This window comes from Mustela putorius, unplaced genomic scaffold (assembly GCF_011764305.1).
Source record: "Mustela putorius furo isolate JIRA1106 unplaced genomic scaffold, ASM1176430v1.1 tig00003834_pilon_pilon_pilon, whole genome shotgun sequence".
Lineage (NCBI taxonomy): Eukaryota > Metazoa > Chordata > Mammalia > Carnivora > Mustelidae > Mustela > Mustela putorius.
In genome coordinates this window covers 24,296,091-24,312,291 of record NW_025421987.1, presented here as the reverse complement: position 1 = coordinate 24,312,291, position 16,201 = coordinate 24,296,091, and the positions used below count along the sequence as shown (strand labels likewise).

Here is a 16,201-nt window from a genome sequence, read left to right as displayed (position 1 = left end):
AGGAAACAATGGCTTTGAATGACACAGGAACAGATGAATTTAACAGATATATTCAGAATATTCCATCCTAAAACAGGAGAATATGCATTCAAGTGCATATGGAAATTCCCCCGAATAGATCAATAGATCACATATTATCCCACAAATTCAAAGCTCAACAAATTCAAGAAGATCAAAGTCATACCATGCATCTCTTCTGACCACATGCTATAAAACTAGAAGTCAACCCCAAGAAAAAATCTGGAAAGACCACAATATACAGAGGTTGAATAACATGTTACTAAACAATGAATGGGTCAACCAGGAAATAAAAAAAAGAAATAGAAACGTACATAGAAACAAATGAAAATGAAAACATAATGGTCCAAACTTCTGGGATGCAGTAAAAGCAGTTTTTTGTTTTGTTTTGTTTTGTTTTAAAGCCAGAGGGTGAGTGGGTGGGGTGGGGGTCCAGAGGAAGAGAGAGAGACTCTTAAGCAGTTCAACACCAGGCACAGAGCCTGATGCAGGGCTTGATCTCATTACCAAGATCATGACCTTAGCCAAAATCAAGAGTGGGATGTTTAACTGACTGAGCCACCCAGGGTACTCCACAAAAGCAATTCTAAGAGCGAAGTTTATAGCAATACAGGCCTATCTCAAGAAACCAGAAAAACATCAACTCAACAACCTAACCTTGCACCTAAAGGATCTAGAAAAGAACAAACAAAACCTAAAAGGAGCAGAAATAAAAGGATAACTGAGATTAGAGCAGAAATAAATAATGGTGAATCGTTTTTTTATTGTTGAATTCAGTTTACTAGTATTTTGAAGATTTTTCCGTTTGTGTTCACCAGGGATATGGGCCTATAGTTCTCTATAGAAACCCAAAAAACAATAGAACAGATCAATGAAACCAGGAGCTAGTTCTTTGAAAAAGGTCAGTAAAATTGATAAACCTCTAGCCAGACTTATCAAGAAAAAAAGAGAAAGCACTCAAATAAATCACAAAGGAGAGAGGAGAAGTAACAACTAACACCACAGAAATACAAACAATTAAAAGAGAGTATTATAAAAAACTATATGCTAACAAATTGGACAACCTACAAGAAATGAATAAATTCCTAGAAACATATAAACTACAAACTACCATAACTGATACAGGAAGAAACAGAAAATTTGAACAGACTGATAACCAGCAAAGAAGCTGAATCTATAATAAAAAAACTCCCGACAAAGAAAAGTCCAGGACCAGATGGCTTCCCAGGGGACTTCTACCAAACATTTAAAGAATTAATACTGATTCTTCTCAAAGTATTCCAAAAAAATGAAAAAAAAGGGAAAACATCCAAATTCATTGTATGAGGCTGGCATGATCCTGACACAACTGGATGAAGATACCGCTAAAAAAGAGAACTATAGGCCCATATCCCTGGTGAACGCAAATGGAAAAATCTTCAAAATACTAGCAAACTGAATTCAGCAAAAAAAAAAAAAACAAAAACTATTTACCATGATCAAGTGGGATTTGTTCCTAGGTTGCAAGGGTCTTCAATATTTACCTGTCAACAATGTGACATATCACATCAGTAAGATAAAGAGTAAGAAACATATGATCATTTTAATAGAAGCAGAAAAGGCATTTAACAAAGTATAACATCCATTCATGATAAAAATCCTCAACAAAGTAGTTTTAGAGGGAATATACCTCTATAATAAGGCCCATATATGAAAAACCCACAGCTAATATCATCTTCAATGGGGAAAAACTGAGAGCTTTTCCCCTAAGGCCAATAAGGCAAGGATGTGCACTCTCACATTTCACAGAATATTGAAAGACCGTGCTATAGTAGCCAGACAACAAAATGAAATCCATGTCATTTTTTTTTTTTTAATTTGACAGAAATCACAAGTAGGCAGAGAGGCAGACAGAGAGAGTAGGGAGGAAGCAGGCTCCCTGCCGAGCAGAAAGCCCAATGTGGGGCTTGATCCCAGAACCCTGGGATCATAATCTGGGCTGAAGGCAGAAGCTTTAACCCACTGAGCCACCCAGGCACCCCAAAATCCATGTCATTTTTATGTCTTAATTGAATCTATCCAGGGAGTTTTTATTCCAGCTACTGTATGTTTCAGTTTTTAAAATGTTCATTTATCTTTGTTGTTACATCTTCTGGTTCTATACTGAGACTTTATATTTCTCCATTTGTTTCAGGAATGTTCATCTCTACTTTGGGCATTTTTATAATAGTTATTTTAAAGTTAGATAAATATAGAGTGTCTGGGTGACTCAATGGGTTAAAGCCTCTGCCTTCGGCTCAGGTCATGATCTCAGGGTCCTGGGATGGAGCCCCACATCGGGCTCTCTGCTCAGCAGGGAGCCTGTTTCCTCCTCTCTCTCTGCCTGCCTCTCTGCCTACTTGTGATCTCTGTTAAATAAATAAATAAAAGTAAAAATAAAGTTAGATAAATATGTTAGATAACTCCAACATCTGTATTATATTGGCATTGGCATCAGCTGCTTTTTCTTTTCCCATGTGAATGTTTTCCTGGCTTTTGCACACTTAGTAATTTTGCATTGTGTCCTGGACATCTCAAATATTATGAGTCTGAGTATTCTTTAAATTCTGTGGAGACTGTTGACCATTTTGTTTTAGAAGGCATTCAACCTGGTTGAATTCAGGTCAAAAGTTCCAACCAGCGTCATAGCAATTATAGTTTCAATGTTATTTCTGTTTTCAAAAACCTTTGTGGTTTTATTCAGATCTAGTCCATGTATGTGCCACCTAAGTGGTCAATCTAGAATTTGGGTTGTCCATATCCTACAGTTCAGGTCTCAAAGTATACACATTTATGCTCAGACCATAGTGAAGTTAAGGCTGAAAGTCCACAAACAACTTTATGGAGTAGCTTTGTTGATCTTCTGCTTCTCCCAATCTCCCCTACACCTTCCAGTTCTCTGGGGCTCCCTTTTTGATCCACCATCTAGAAAGCTGATGCTTTACAAACCTTATTTTGCCATACTCTTTCCTTGAATGTGCTCTTGTCTGGGGCCAAGTGGTTGGAAAACAGAATAAAAGGAATGAGCATTTGCCACAACTTCTTAGGACCATAAGGACTCACTGTAGAGGATGGTTTCTCCTTTTCAGAATTTTAGCTATCAGTTACCCACTGCCACTGTTGCTACTGTTGAGTACTTGAGATTGGGGGGTTCATGCACAACAAGGGGTAGAAAACAATTAGTATTTCCTTAACTTTTGCTGATTGTTAGCAAACTCCTTTCCCACTCTGAGCTGGAATTTCCTCCTGGAGCTATGTCTGCACAGATGCTTAGTTCTGGGTTTTAAGCTGCTTTAAGCCAAAGTAGTGGGGACACCACAGGGGAAAAAAATGGGCATAGTCACTGTTGGATCATGGCACATTAAATTCCAGTCTTCTTCAGTCTTCCCACTACTATTTCCTTCTCAGTCCTCAAGTAGCTGCCCATGCATTCAAATAGCTGGTCTATGCAGGTTTTACCATTGCATTCAAAGGGTGGACATGGTGGAGTGTGCTTACTCCAAGTTACCCAGACCTAGAACTTCCAAGGTAGATTTCTTAGAAAAATAAAATAAAATAATTTATTTTAGAGAGGGAGAAACAAAGTGAGCACCCACGAACAGGGGTAGGGGCTGAGGGAAATTGAGAGTGAATCTCAAGCAGACTCCCTGCTGAGTACGGAGCCCCATTCAGGGCTTGACCTCATGACCTCAGCTGAAACAAGAGCTGGATGCTCAACTGACTGAGCCACCCAGGCGGTCCCTTCCAAGGTCACATTTGATCAACTGACTATCACTACGCTTACTTGAGGGTGGCTTTTATGTTCTTCAAAATCCTAGGGTTTTGGGATGTGTTCTTAAAAAATCTTGTCCTGCTATGCATAAATAAAATTATTCATAGTACAGGGGTTTTAAATGTAAAAAGGGTAAGTTATATTTTGTGAATGTATAAATTAAGCTTACTGAATTAGCAGATAGTATTTAAGACATCAATAATCTAGCATCTAAAAATATATTAAAACTCTATCAAATAAATAATAAGGTTTCCAGAAATGACAAGAGCAGATATATCACATTTAAGAGTTATAAAAACAAATAACAACATTTTTTTAAAAACCCTAAAAAATGGTAAGAATAACATTTGCAAGATAGATCTACGAATCTGCCCAAGAAAGCCCAAGGAAAAAAGTTAATGATCACTGGTGAGTGAAGTGTGAGCATACACACACACACACACACACACAGAGTACACTAAGGCTAAGAGAGAGCTTGAATGTACAATTGGCTTTAACTGCCAACATTAATGATTTCATTTAACTGGAAGACGCATAAACCCATTTCAGTTTACTACATTAAGGTATTCCATAAAATACCTGGAAGAATTTATATACTTTTCCAAAAGAGAATGAGAAAGAGAGAGAGAGAGAGACTAACTTAGGGCCTCATACTTTATGGATGGATATATGTTATATCACCAGTCACATGGCAAAAATTTAGAAGATGGAGGGATAACCACGAAGTTTATAATCAAGAACATATTTTTACCTATAGTTGTTACTCGTAATCACTTAACTTAAAATGCATATCCACGGGGTGCCTGGGTGGCTCAGTCGGTTAAGTTTCCAACTCTTGATTTCAGCTCAGGTCATAATTTCATGGGTCCAGATATCGAGCCCCACATGGAGCTCCCTGCTTGGTGGGGAGTCGGCTTGAGATTTTCTCCCTCCATCTGCCCCTCCCCCATCTTGTGCTCTCACTAAAAATACATAAATCTTTTTAAAAAAACACATATCTACAAACTGAATCATAAATGTTCCCAAATTTTACCATATGTATTTCAAGACTATCAATACTACTTATCATTTATGTCAAAATATACCGGTAAAAGTAATAGGGAAATCTGGAAAGTCAAAGCATGTGCTTAGGGATAACCTGTGTGTGTGATTATACTTTAAAATATTAATGTGTGCAGGGGTGCCTGGATGGCTCAGGGGGTTGTGTCCGACTCTTGGTTTTGGCTCAGGTCGTGATCTCAGCATGATAAGACTGAACTCCACATCAGCCTCCATGCTCAGCATGGAGTCCACTTAGGACTGTCTCTCCCTTTCCCTTCGCCCCTTCCCCACAATATATGCACTCTCTCTAATAAATAAATAATTCTTTAAAATTTAACATGTCTGATGTTTCAGAATCTGCCCAATGTGTTGCTACTCATTTAAAGAAAAGGAAGGAAAAACACTTCAGAAGGCGAGGACATCAGTTTTACCAGGGGAGAAAAAAAGATTTCAAAGAGCATTACTTTGTAGGCATCTGAATCTAATTTTTCATACTTAATATAATTATTTAAGAAAGAAGTGACTTAAAAATTGTTCTATTCCATTTTAGAAAATATTTAGCTTTTTGACAAACCTCATAGAGGTTAAGAACATACATTCTGGAGCCGGATTGTCTAGACTCAAAATCCAGAGTCCTGCTTATTTGCACTGTAACAGGGGTCAACCATTTTTATGTAAAGCCCCAGAGTATAAATAGTTTTATGCATTACAGACCACATTACAGTATCTATTGCTCTTTTTTTCTTAATTAATCCTTTAAAAATATAAAATTATTAGTTCGAGGGCTATACAGAACCAGATTGGTAGTTTGCTGACACCTGATCTATGTAACAGAGATGAGAACACCTATTTCATAAGGTTGTCAAGAGGATTAAATGAATTAATATATGTAAAGTTCTTAGAAAGCTCCTGGCACAACTAAAAGCTATAAAAATGCTTATTATTACTACTACATATCTAACCAAATTTTGTTTTCAAAATACCTACTATTCCTCTATGACTTGTATGTAGCATTACTTGGTGACTTCAAATTTGGAGAAAGATTTAATTTGTCCCTCTTGGTTTACTCTAAATCACCAGAAAAAGTTTAGCACTGTACATTGATGAAACTCCAAGTGTGGCATTAAAATTGAGTGATCAGAAGGAAGAGTCAGTAATGGTCCCGAGGAAGTCACTTGTAAATCCCAGCAGAAGCATCCTTAATGAGAAAGATTCACTATGAATATAATAACTAAGTTACCTAAAACATTCAATTAAACACAATAACCAATTTTCTATTACTGTAGTATTTCCCCCCAGCCACAGAAATGGACAAACCTATTTTAAATCCATTTAAGTGAACATTTAATCTGCTTTATTTATTTTTAATCTAAAAAGTAAGAGAATAATCAAAAAGCAGAAAATATTCATAGTTAAAATGCTACAGCATTTTAACACACCACAGTTACATGTAGGAGGTATCTGCCTTAAGTATTCCCAAGAGTAACTGCATATATTTATGGAAATCACAACGTGTTATGCCAAGAATTCTAAAGAAAAAAAAAAACTTAAGCAATCAAAAAATAATTCACAGTTTTTAGCAGACAACCTATAAATGAAAAACAAATTTATATAAAACTGAACTCTTTCGTGATTTACAAGGCATGGGCTGAATAGGGCCACATATAAATACTTAAGTACAATACATACAGTAAGTTTTGAATATTTTATGAAGTGTTTATATTGAAATATAGAACTTAATGAATTAAAATTGCAACAGAGTGATGTCTAAACATGAAAAAACACTTGCTTGAGTTTTAATGAAATAAATTTTAATTGTATACCATGTTAAATACAAATGTAATAACCTCAGCTTATCCACACTTTTATGGCATCCTATAGTCCAATGTGCTTCTACATAATCTTCACATGAAAATGTACAGTAGAATAGATGTTAATAGAGCATAAACTAGATTTGGAGATCATGGAAACTAAGGAAAAAGTACTTTTCTCTCTTCTAAATATTTGCACAGGTATGAGTTACAGCAGTTTGTGCAGTACTCATTAATTTAGTATCAGTGTAGTTTTAAAAAGTATTTTTATTACTCATTTATACCCAGAGTTGAAAATCTGAAGTATTCAGAGACTTAAAAGAAGAAACAATCAAAAACAAAATAGTAGTCACTTTTCTCTGACTTTCCCACCCCCATCCTGGTCTCCCACCCCAATGAGAGCCTTTTCAATCCTTTTCGCTATCCTTGTGGCAGATAGCTCTGTATTTCTATTATCTGTAATACTCTTGTCTCTTGAATTCATCTATCTTAAACAGATGGTTTGGTTCCAAATCATAGCACCAGCATTTACTAGTGCCATTTAGCAAGTAATTTTTTCAGGTCTCTGTTTCCTTGTCTATGAAATAATAAAACTTACCTACCACACAAGGTTATTGCGACAATTAAATAATGCAAAATCCAGTATGTGTAGTAATATCTAGCTCAAAATATAGTGTTCATATAGTGATAGCTATTATTATTATTGTGATAGCTATTATATATTGTTCATATGGTGATAGCTATTATTATTGAAGTATTACAATCGTTCTGGTGGATAAGGATTTGAACTCTAATATACTCATCCTCCTAAACTATTCTCCTATCCTCCAGAACAACAGAATATAAGTATTTTGTTAAACTACATTCAGTGTTTTCAGGTCCCTTTTATATTTGAGGCAACTCTAGATTAATGAGAATCTCACTTTGTATCCTCATCAAAACAGAGGCCTGTAAGCTGGCTAAAATGCTGGACTATTCAAATATTCTGGATAACTTTTAATTTATCAGATTCCAAACCACTGGGATTTTTGGCCTAAGAGAAACTGAATTACAGAACTTTACTTTTAAAACTATTTCAATTCAAATCTCTATGGCATATACAACCAGTACCACAGTTACAGTAATGTACCTAGTATTACTCACTTATCTTTTGCCTCCTTTTTAATTTTTATTTTCTTTAAATATTTTGTGTATTTGAGAGAAAAGGGCAGGAGCTGAAGGCAGTAGCTCAACTGACTGAGCCACCCAGGTGCCCCTTGCCTCCTGTTTTTATCATTTTCACAGCTAAGGACATGGTAAGATGTTTTCCACATGTATATTACAGTTGTTCTTTATATGTAGTGTTTTTCAGGATTGACACCCTTGCTCTATATACTGTTTTCTAGTGGTTAATTTAAAATGAAAGCTTCTACTCAGAGATCACAATTTTAAGTGGTCTCTAATTAAGTTTTGAGAACTAACACAATTTGCATAGAGAAGATACCTGAGATGTGTCTAAAATTCTAAACAACATTTTTTTTATCAGTTTATGCTCAGGAAAAATACAGTTTGGTGAGTCACAATTTATTTTAAGAAAGTGCCATAGTAATTGGAGGCATTTTAAAGAAATAAGAAGTCAGTTAAAGTAATTATTTAAGAATCATTAGTTCATTTGCATACCTCTTAATCTTAAAATCCAAGATAGTCATGTAGCCAAAAATAAAATGATACTATGTTTGAAAAGGTTCTCAAAATCACCCTCATTAATTTTAAGTTCTCTATGGATAAAGAATATGTCTTGATTTATTTACCTTGTATCACCATTGCCTGGGACAATATCGGACTAGTATAGGTACAGAGAGGTTCAATACACATTCATGGGATAAATAAATTCAGCTTAATTTGGTCTCAGAAAACTTACAAATGCTTGACAGTAAAACACTAAATATTACATTAACACAGCATTATTCTTTTCAGTGCAAACAAAGTACACTAGTTAGTACATTGTATATTGTTTATTGATAGTGACATATAGTAAAAATTTTATGTATATATTAATTACCCATAGTCCCTTATAAATATTTAAAGTTCTTTTTCCAAACACAATCATACTGCAAAGTCATACCATAAACTAAACTTTGTAAGACAATTTGAAAAAGATGCATTAAACATACTATAAATCATGATGAGATATTGAGGTGGCTTATAGCTCTCAGTTTAAACATTCTAATTACAATCAAATGTAGACTTTTACTAAGAAGTTGATAATTCTGGAGAAGGAGCCCTTCTGAGGAATGATTTAGTTTTAATAAAATTAATGGTCAGATTAGCATACCTGAAGTCCTATGTTCTTAAAAAGTTCATTCAGAGTCCATAAATGCAAGCAGAAGATTATGAAGTATTCCTAGATGCACAAACATCTTTTAAAAAATATGAAGTATTCAGTGTGCCTTAAGATACATTCCTTGAATTGAAAACTGTTGAGGTTTCCAAATGCTATCTTTTCATGTCTTCACAGCCTGGATCTGATCTGATAACAAAAACCAAACAAAAAATTATCAGTCTCCACAGGCAAAATCCATTTTCTAAAGTAATCCAAGAAAAATCTATAAAAACACTGTGGAAGCCTATGCACACAACTGTTTGTTTAAAGCACAAACACATTGTAGCTTTTGATTCTGTCATTGTACATGCACACAGTTAAGAGCCACCTAGTTCTCCAAGGCTTTTATGAAAAATAGCAATCCCTTGGCTCATCTCCTCTTTCTTAGGCAACCATTTCTAACACCTTTTCGGAGATTTACCTCTGTATCTCTAAGTAATACACTTTTTAAAAAAATTACTTTTTGAAATATCAGTTCCTTCAATGTAGTATGAGGCTTCAGTTCTCACTGTGCTGTCCTGCAACCACTATGCATCCAGCACTCCTATTCTTCTACCACAGTAATCTAGTCATGTGATGAATCTACATGCTACTCACAACTGAGACAGGTTGTATCTCCCTCCCTGTTATTCTTCCTTTCTTCTACATTTTGTTTTCCCTGTTTTAGTAAGTGTGCCTTATTCTCTAGTCTTGTCTTAGTTTTTCAAGATACTTGACACTAATTCATTGCCACTAGTCTCACACTGTTTAAACCTTTATTACTATGAAACACATTACATAGCCTATGAATTCCACTTTCTTGAAGAACTCTCCATTAGAGTTTCTTCCAAAACTCTCTAATGTGGACCAGTTGTTCTCTATGTTTGCCCAGCCATCTTCATAAGGGATCTCTCATTACCATTCTAGGATTTCATGATCTTTCATGATCATCCTGAGGATCCTTCACACAGGCTCTTATGCTGGTTTTCCTGTTTCGTGGTCTCTTATTTTCACCTCTTGGTTTATTCCCTTGTCTTTTAAGAGTATACCTCCCAATGGCTACTTTAGTAAAAGGTATAGAAAGTACATTCTTGAGACTGTGCATGGCTGAAGATGTTTAATTTCTACAGTCACAATAAACTGGCACTGCCTGCGCATATAATTCCATTATTTTCTTCTTGGACTTTTCCACGGCCCAATTATCTTACAGCTTCCAAATGTTGATTAGAAATATAATGCTATTTCTGCTCCCTTATCCTTAACATGAAACTATTTTCTTTCCAGGAAGCCTGTAAAATCTTCCATTGTCTTCAGTGTTGAAATTAAATAATGGTGAGCCCTGGTGTGGGAATGTTTTCATTCATTGCACTGGGCTCTCAAGAAGCCTTTCAACTAAATCCATCATTCAGTTCTGGAAAATACTGTTTGGTGATTTACTTGGTAAATTTTTTCCCTTCTATTTTCTCTTCGCTCATTCTAAAATTTGTATTATTTGGATATTGGGCCCCCTCTTTCTTTTCTTTCCAATTTTACCTTTTTGCTCTACTTTCTTGAGAGAATGCCTTTATCTTTTTATTGAGTTTTCAATTTCTTCTGTTCTATTATTTTCTAAGAACATCCCCCCCCCCATTTGTCCTTTCCAAGTAGTATCCCTGGTCATATTCATGAAAGTAATACCTTTTCTTATCTCTTTGAGAATACCCCAATAGTTTGTTTTGTTGTTGTTGTTTTTTTAATATTCTCCCTAAATAAATACTACTTCCTCTATAACCCACTTTTTTGGTATGTTGATGTTCCCTTATTTTTAATGTTTTGGTCTTCAAATACCTGATGATCCTTTGCCATCTTCTCATAAGTATGAATGAACACTATAAAGCTGACCAAAATTTCAATATGTATGTGAGGCCTATAAAATATGATCTTTATTCTAGTGTAGCTAGCTACACCATTTTCTCAGGAATCTTTGTTGTTAATAGCTTTAGATCTTTTCTCTCGCTGGTCTGATTCCTCAAAGATGATTTTCTATATCCTGCCTACTGACAGTGTCTTCTTGGAGACGTAGGAAAAGGTGGAAGATGATTACACTATGTGGTATAAAAACTTTCAGTTATTCTTCATTTTCAGATCAGCACTGCCACACACAGTTGTGCTTGGTATTCCCCAGACTGGAGATACTCTCTCTCCAAGAATGAATCTCCAATCTTTCTTGGGGGCAAGAAAGTTTAACTCTCTTATCTTTTCAGCCCCATCTCATCCTTCTTTCCACCTTTCATCAATATCTGAGACTTTGAGAGGATCTGCAATGTAAAGTAGGATGCTTTCCAGCTTTCCTCAGTGCTAGTTTAGAATTCACCGTCCTCAGGTCTCTTAAATCATCCAACATTCATCAGACATCCAGCTTTTAAAATTTGGTTGCCATTTTTGTCATTTTTTTTTTTTTGTCCCTGTAGGGTTATGTCTTTAAACCAAAGGCTCCCCCCTTTAAGTTAGATTTGAGAAGAGGATGAAACCAAGCGTGTGTTCAGTCCTTTATCTTCGATTGGAATGCCCATATGCATATAAAAGTCTTACTTTAAAATCTTGGAAACATTAACTTTTCCCCGATAAAGTGATAAAATTAGTATGTTTCACTAGTCATGTGGAAATATTTCTTTTCATAAATATCTCATTTGAGGGGTGCCTGGGTGGCTCAGTGGGTTAAAGCCTCTGCCTTCAGCTTAGGTCATGGTCCCAGGGTTCTGGGATCGAGCCCCGCATTGGGCTCTCTGCTTGGCAGGGAGTCTGCTTCCCCCACTCCTCTCTGTCTGCTTCTCTGCCTACTTGTGATCTCTGTCTGTCAAATAAATAAATAAAATCTTTAAAATAAATCTCATTTGAAAGTTTCAGAGCTAGAAAACAACTTATGCCTCTGCAATGGTTTCTGTGTAGTCCTTGGTAGTTTTAAAAGACATTTCATAGTCTACCCAGGAGTTCTTGTCTTTGGGTTATAAGATATAGGTAATTATTGAAAATCCTTTCAAAAGAGAAGGGGATCATGACATAATATATGTCATTTAATATTTTACTCAAAAATTTTCAACATTAAAATAGTAAGATTAAACTGGTCCAAAACGAACCAGAGACTTTCTTGTTTATCATACTAGGAAATTTCATAATTCTGGAAGCAAAATGAAGAGATACAAATTCAGAATATCTTTCATAGCTAAATTTACATAAAAATCAGTGGCTAATAAATTAAGTTACAGGCATGGATTAGTCTCCTATATTTACTGCTACCTAATTTGCAAAATGAGTTTTTACCTCTTTTTAAATCCAGAGAGACAGTCTGGAGAATCAAAATGTAAACTATTTATTACATAGGAAAGATGAACAAAGGATCTCCTATTCAAAACCAAGCTGATAACATCTATGTACTAAGTTTCCTCCTCTCCTAAATAGAGAGCACTTAGGTAGAAGGTGAATTTAACATTTACTGGTTTTTTTTCTTATCTGAGACACTTTAACACAGTGTTTTATTTAATCCATATAATTTCTGACTTCTTATTTTTTATTTGTATAGGTGATGAAGATTATCTTCAAAAGAAAATAACATACAATTGTTAATAGAAAGTAGTAGAATAAATCTGCTAGACTCAAAAGCTCAAATATTTTTTATTGCTATTCTATATTCCCTACATAAGATAGGGAAACAGTTCACGGAAAACTGCTCTAAAAGTTACATAAAATATGGTAACACAAAGGCTCAAAAATATTTCCAATAGTGTATCCTCCTTACAAAAGGGGAAGTAAGATACAAAGATAATAAATCAGACAAATCAAAGACACAAAAATTAGTAATAAGAACAGAGTTGGCAAGTGGAACTGTGATGTTAGATCGTTACTGACACCTAGTGGCCATGTTATTACAGACAAAATATACCAACAAAAAAAGGAAGCGAGAACTACAATTTATCAACCTATTTTCAGTAGGTACTATATTTTTATGAGCAACAGTAGGGTTTTATCCATGCTATATCTTCACTGTGAGCAACAGGGACTGGGAAAATAAATCAAGGCTGAACATATGCTTCTGATCTTCTGTAGAACATTGCTCCTTAACCTTTTTTATGGAGAATAAGTCCCATAAAAGCATCAGAAGTGTAAAACAGTTCTTTATCACCATTAAAGGTTCTCAATTATGTTTTACTTAATTGTAAAGTATGACTATAACATTCTTTATAGTTTAACGGTAAATGTCATGATGTCTACACAAAAACAACAAAAAAAACCAGTCTGTGCAGTTTATGAAAATACCACACATAACACATAAAAATATTTATCAGTTATACATTTAATACTCTGAACCAAAGAGATAGTATGTCTCTTTATGCATGGTCAAGCAGGCTATTCTTAGATTCACCAGGATATGCATAAGAGAACGCAAAATTACATATATAACTAGCATTAAAAGGTCAGTGTAGAAGAAATTAAACTTATAGCCACAAGACTACAAGTAGAATTAATAATATTTTGTTATTTATCCTTGTTCAGGGCTGGGAGATTCTTGATAGGAATGATCCCCAGTTCTGCTCACAAATGGACATTTTTCAGCCTGACTCATGTCCTGTAATAAAAGAACCCACAGGACTTGGTTTCTTTCACATCTATGGCTCTGTGTGGGTCACTGTTTGAATCCATTCCTATGGTTATAAACAATGTAATCTTAGAGGAAATGATACATCTTAATTTATTCCTTGATAATGGTAAAATACTATACCAATCAATGATAGCTATTTTAGATAACAAAACTGAAATATACAAAACATCAGTAGAACACTGGTATCTACAATACTAAATGAGTGTTAAAATTTGTGTAAACATGTATAAATGGAACTATACAGAGTTCAGCATGATTCTTAGGAGATATATGCCATTCAAACTTATTTTTAATTATTGACAGTTAAGGCCTGGAATTTGTCCCAAAATTCAAATGTGCTTCTGTCACTAGATCTGACAGAAATTTGTTGCCATAAATTTAAATTTTCTAGAGTTGCCATGTATATTGATTGTAAAGATGCAAATTATTTATTTAAATAAACCCTTCAGAAAAATGTAATAGAAGTAAATGTAGCCTGTTACAAGAAGAACAGAGTCTTACCAAACTTATGTAATTTACTATGATTGCCATGGAAGAAAGAATATTTACTGGGACCTTTTGAATTCTGGAGGATTCAGGTAGATAAAAAAGTTAAACGCTTTAATTTTTTTTATTATTATTTCTGTTCTTGTAACAGGACACCATTGGAAACATTGGTTATTTTATCAAGGCTTTGACTGGAATATCATATTTGAGAGACAGACCTAGACTCAGATATGACCAAACGGCTTTGAGGAACTAAGGCTGACTTCACAGAACATGGCGCATAAAGCCCTTTGGAAATACCTTGCTTTCAGAGTTCCCAGCAGCATCACCAGGTGAGCAAAGAATGTCACTTCTGGGAAGTACAGGAACCTCAGGATATATTGGGCACCTTGTGAAGAGGAATCCGCCTAAACCTACAGGAATTGCAGGCATGTCTGATGGCAAGTACTTGACTTGGCTTCTGGCCAGGAGAGGCTACTTATGTAAATAATTTGGCCAAGTTTATTAAAATTGGACTTGTTTTGCAGACAAATTCATCTTGATTTGGCTATCTCTGGAAATGAGGGTTATTTTAGAGAGAAAAATTATGTGTCAATAACCCACCTCTACAGATCTTAAATCCTAGTTTTGATTGTTCTTAAATGTTGTTTGCTTAAGCTAGACAACTTGAGGTAAATTGCAGAGATATAGTTTTTACATATTTACTATACAACAGCTCATATACAGATAATCTTATTGCTTGTTATGCTGTGGGAATAATATGAGGACCTCCATGTGCACATTATTATTTAAACAACTGGAAAATGGGATTAATCCCCGAACAACTGTATAACTCAAATGTTATCTTGACCAATTTCCTTATTTAAGGAAAATGAAAACTTTTTTAAAAGCTGGAGCCCACTCCATGAGGTTAATTACAGACTTGTGGAGATAATGGATGACCCCACTTTCTCTATGATTGGACTGGATGATGCACTCGGGGATGTACTTGCCCTAATCTCTTGAGACAAGTCTCTCACTTGACAGTGATTCCTTGTAATTAGGATACTGTTAAGGCTGGACCTCAAAGAAAGAGGGCTTCTTAATGGTTTTTTATTCCTTAGTAATATTTGTCTAGGAACTACCTCTATTAATGTAAAATTACAAGTAGAGACTTTAGCCAAGCATACAGTGACCATCTTTAAGCCTGACATGGCAGTCACCAACAAATTCAAAAGTTGGCCCTCTAAAACTGAATAGCTCTTGATATCTTAACACCAGTTAAAGGATGCCCAAAATTATATGACTAGGCCCTAACAAAACCCATTGACTATGTATTTCTAACTTGTGTCCCAGGCTGGATAGGTTGCCTTACTTTGGGTTTCCCCTGAATGCACAGACACATTATTAAAATTATTACCAACCCAGCGAATCTTCCAATTTTAAAACAACAGTGGACACATTTTGTGTTACATTGGTATGACCACCTAGCATCCATCTTTGTTCCCTCTTTGAGACTGGAGGATGTTTTGCACATGGAAGCTCTTAATTAGTACATGGTCAAAGCCCTAAAGGACACTCACAATAGCATTTCTCCATTAAATACTGAAGTAACACATATGCATGAACCAGTTTTACAATATAGAATGGCATTAGATGTTTTCACTGCTACATTAAGGTGAAACTTGTGCTAAAATAAAAAACAAAATGCTGTTTATATATTCCAGATTACCACAAAAATAAATCTGGGTTTCTAAATGAATGGATACTCAAATTAGCACTTTAAATGATCTCTCTTTCCTTTAGTGATTGCTTTACAGTCCTGAACTAGAGGAAAATTATCAAAGGTCAACTATCAAAGCTCTTTTATTCTGATTTTTCTTTCTCATTATAATATTAATCTTATTCTGCCATTTCTGGTGTCACCCTGCCTAGTGTCAACTTCGCTGCCTAACTTCCAGCTGACATGAACCTCCATGAGATGATCCTTTCTACTCATGGAGGTTCATATATGTTGACCACATTGGATTCAGCTGCCTCCCCCTTTTGTATCTCCTTTATCTGTTCCATAACTGACCAATACTGACCCATAGGTAGGG

At 35.1% G+C, this 16,201-nt stretch overlaps 1 protein-coding gene across 6 annotated transcripts in view; it reads right to left on the bottom strand.

The window, feature by feature from the left end:
• Positions 1 to 5,823: 5,823 nt before the first annotated feature.
• The window catches only part of ARL6 (ADP ribosylation factor like GTPase 6), a 42,227-nt gene continuing 31,849 nt past the window's right edge, over positions 5,824 to 16,201 (bottom strand). For 2 of the 6 annotated variants that reach the window (XM_013046125.2, XM_004773007.3), the window contains one exon: positions 6,181 to 9,169. In XM_013046125.2, the coding sequence (XP_012901579.1) occupies position 9,169 (1 nt within the window). In that variant the 3' untranslated portion in view covers positions 6,181 to 9,168. Of the gene's footprint in view, positions 6,048 to 6,180; positions 9,170 to 11,796; positions 13,101 to 16,201 lie in introns of those variants that run through there. The other 4 variants (XM_045088246.1, XM_004773008.3, XR_200865.3 and 1 more) reach the window with 3 other exon arrangements.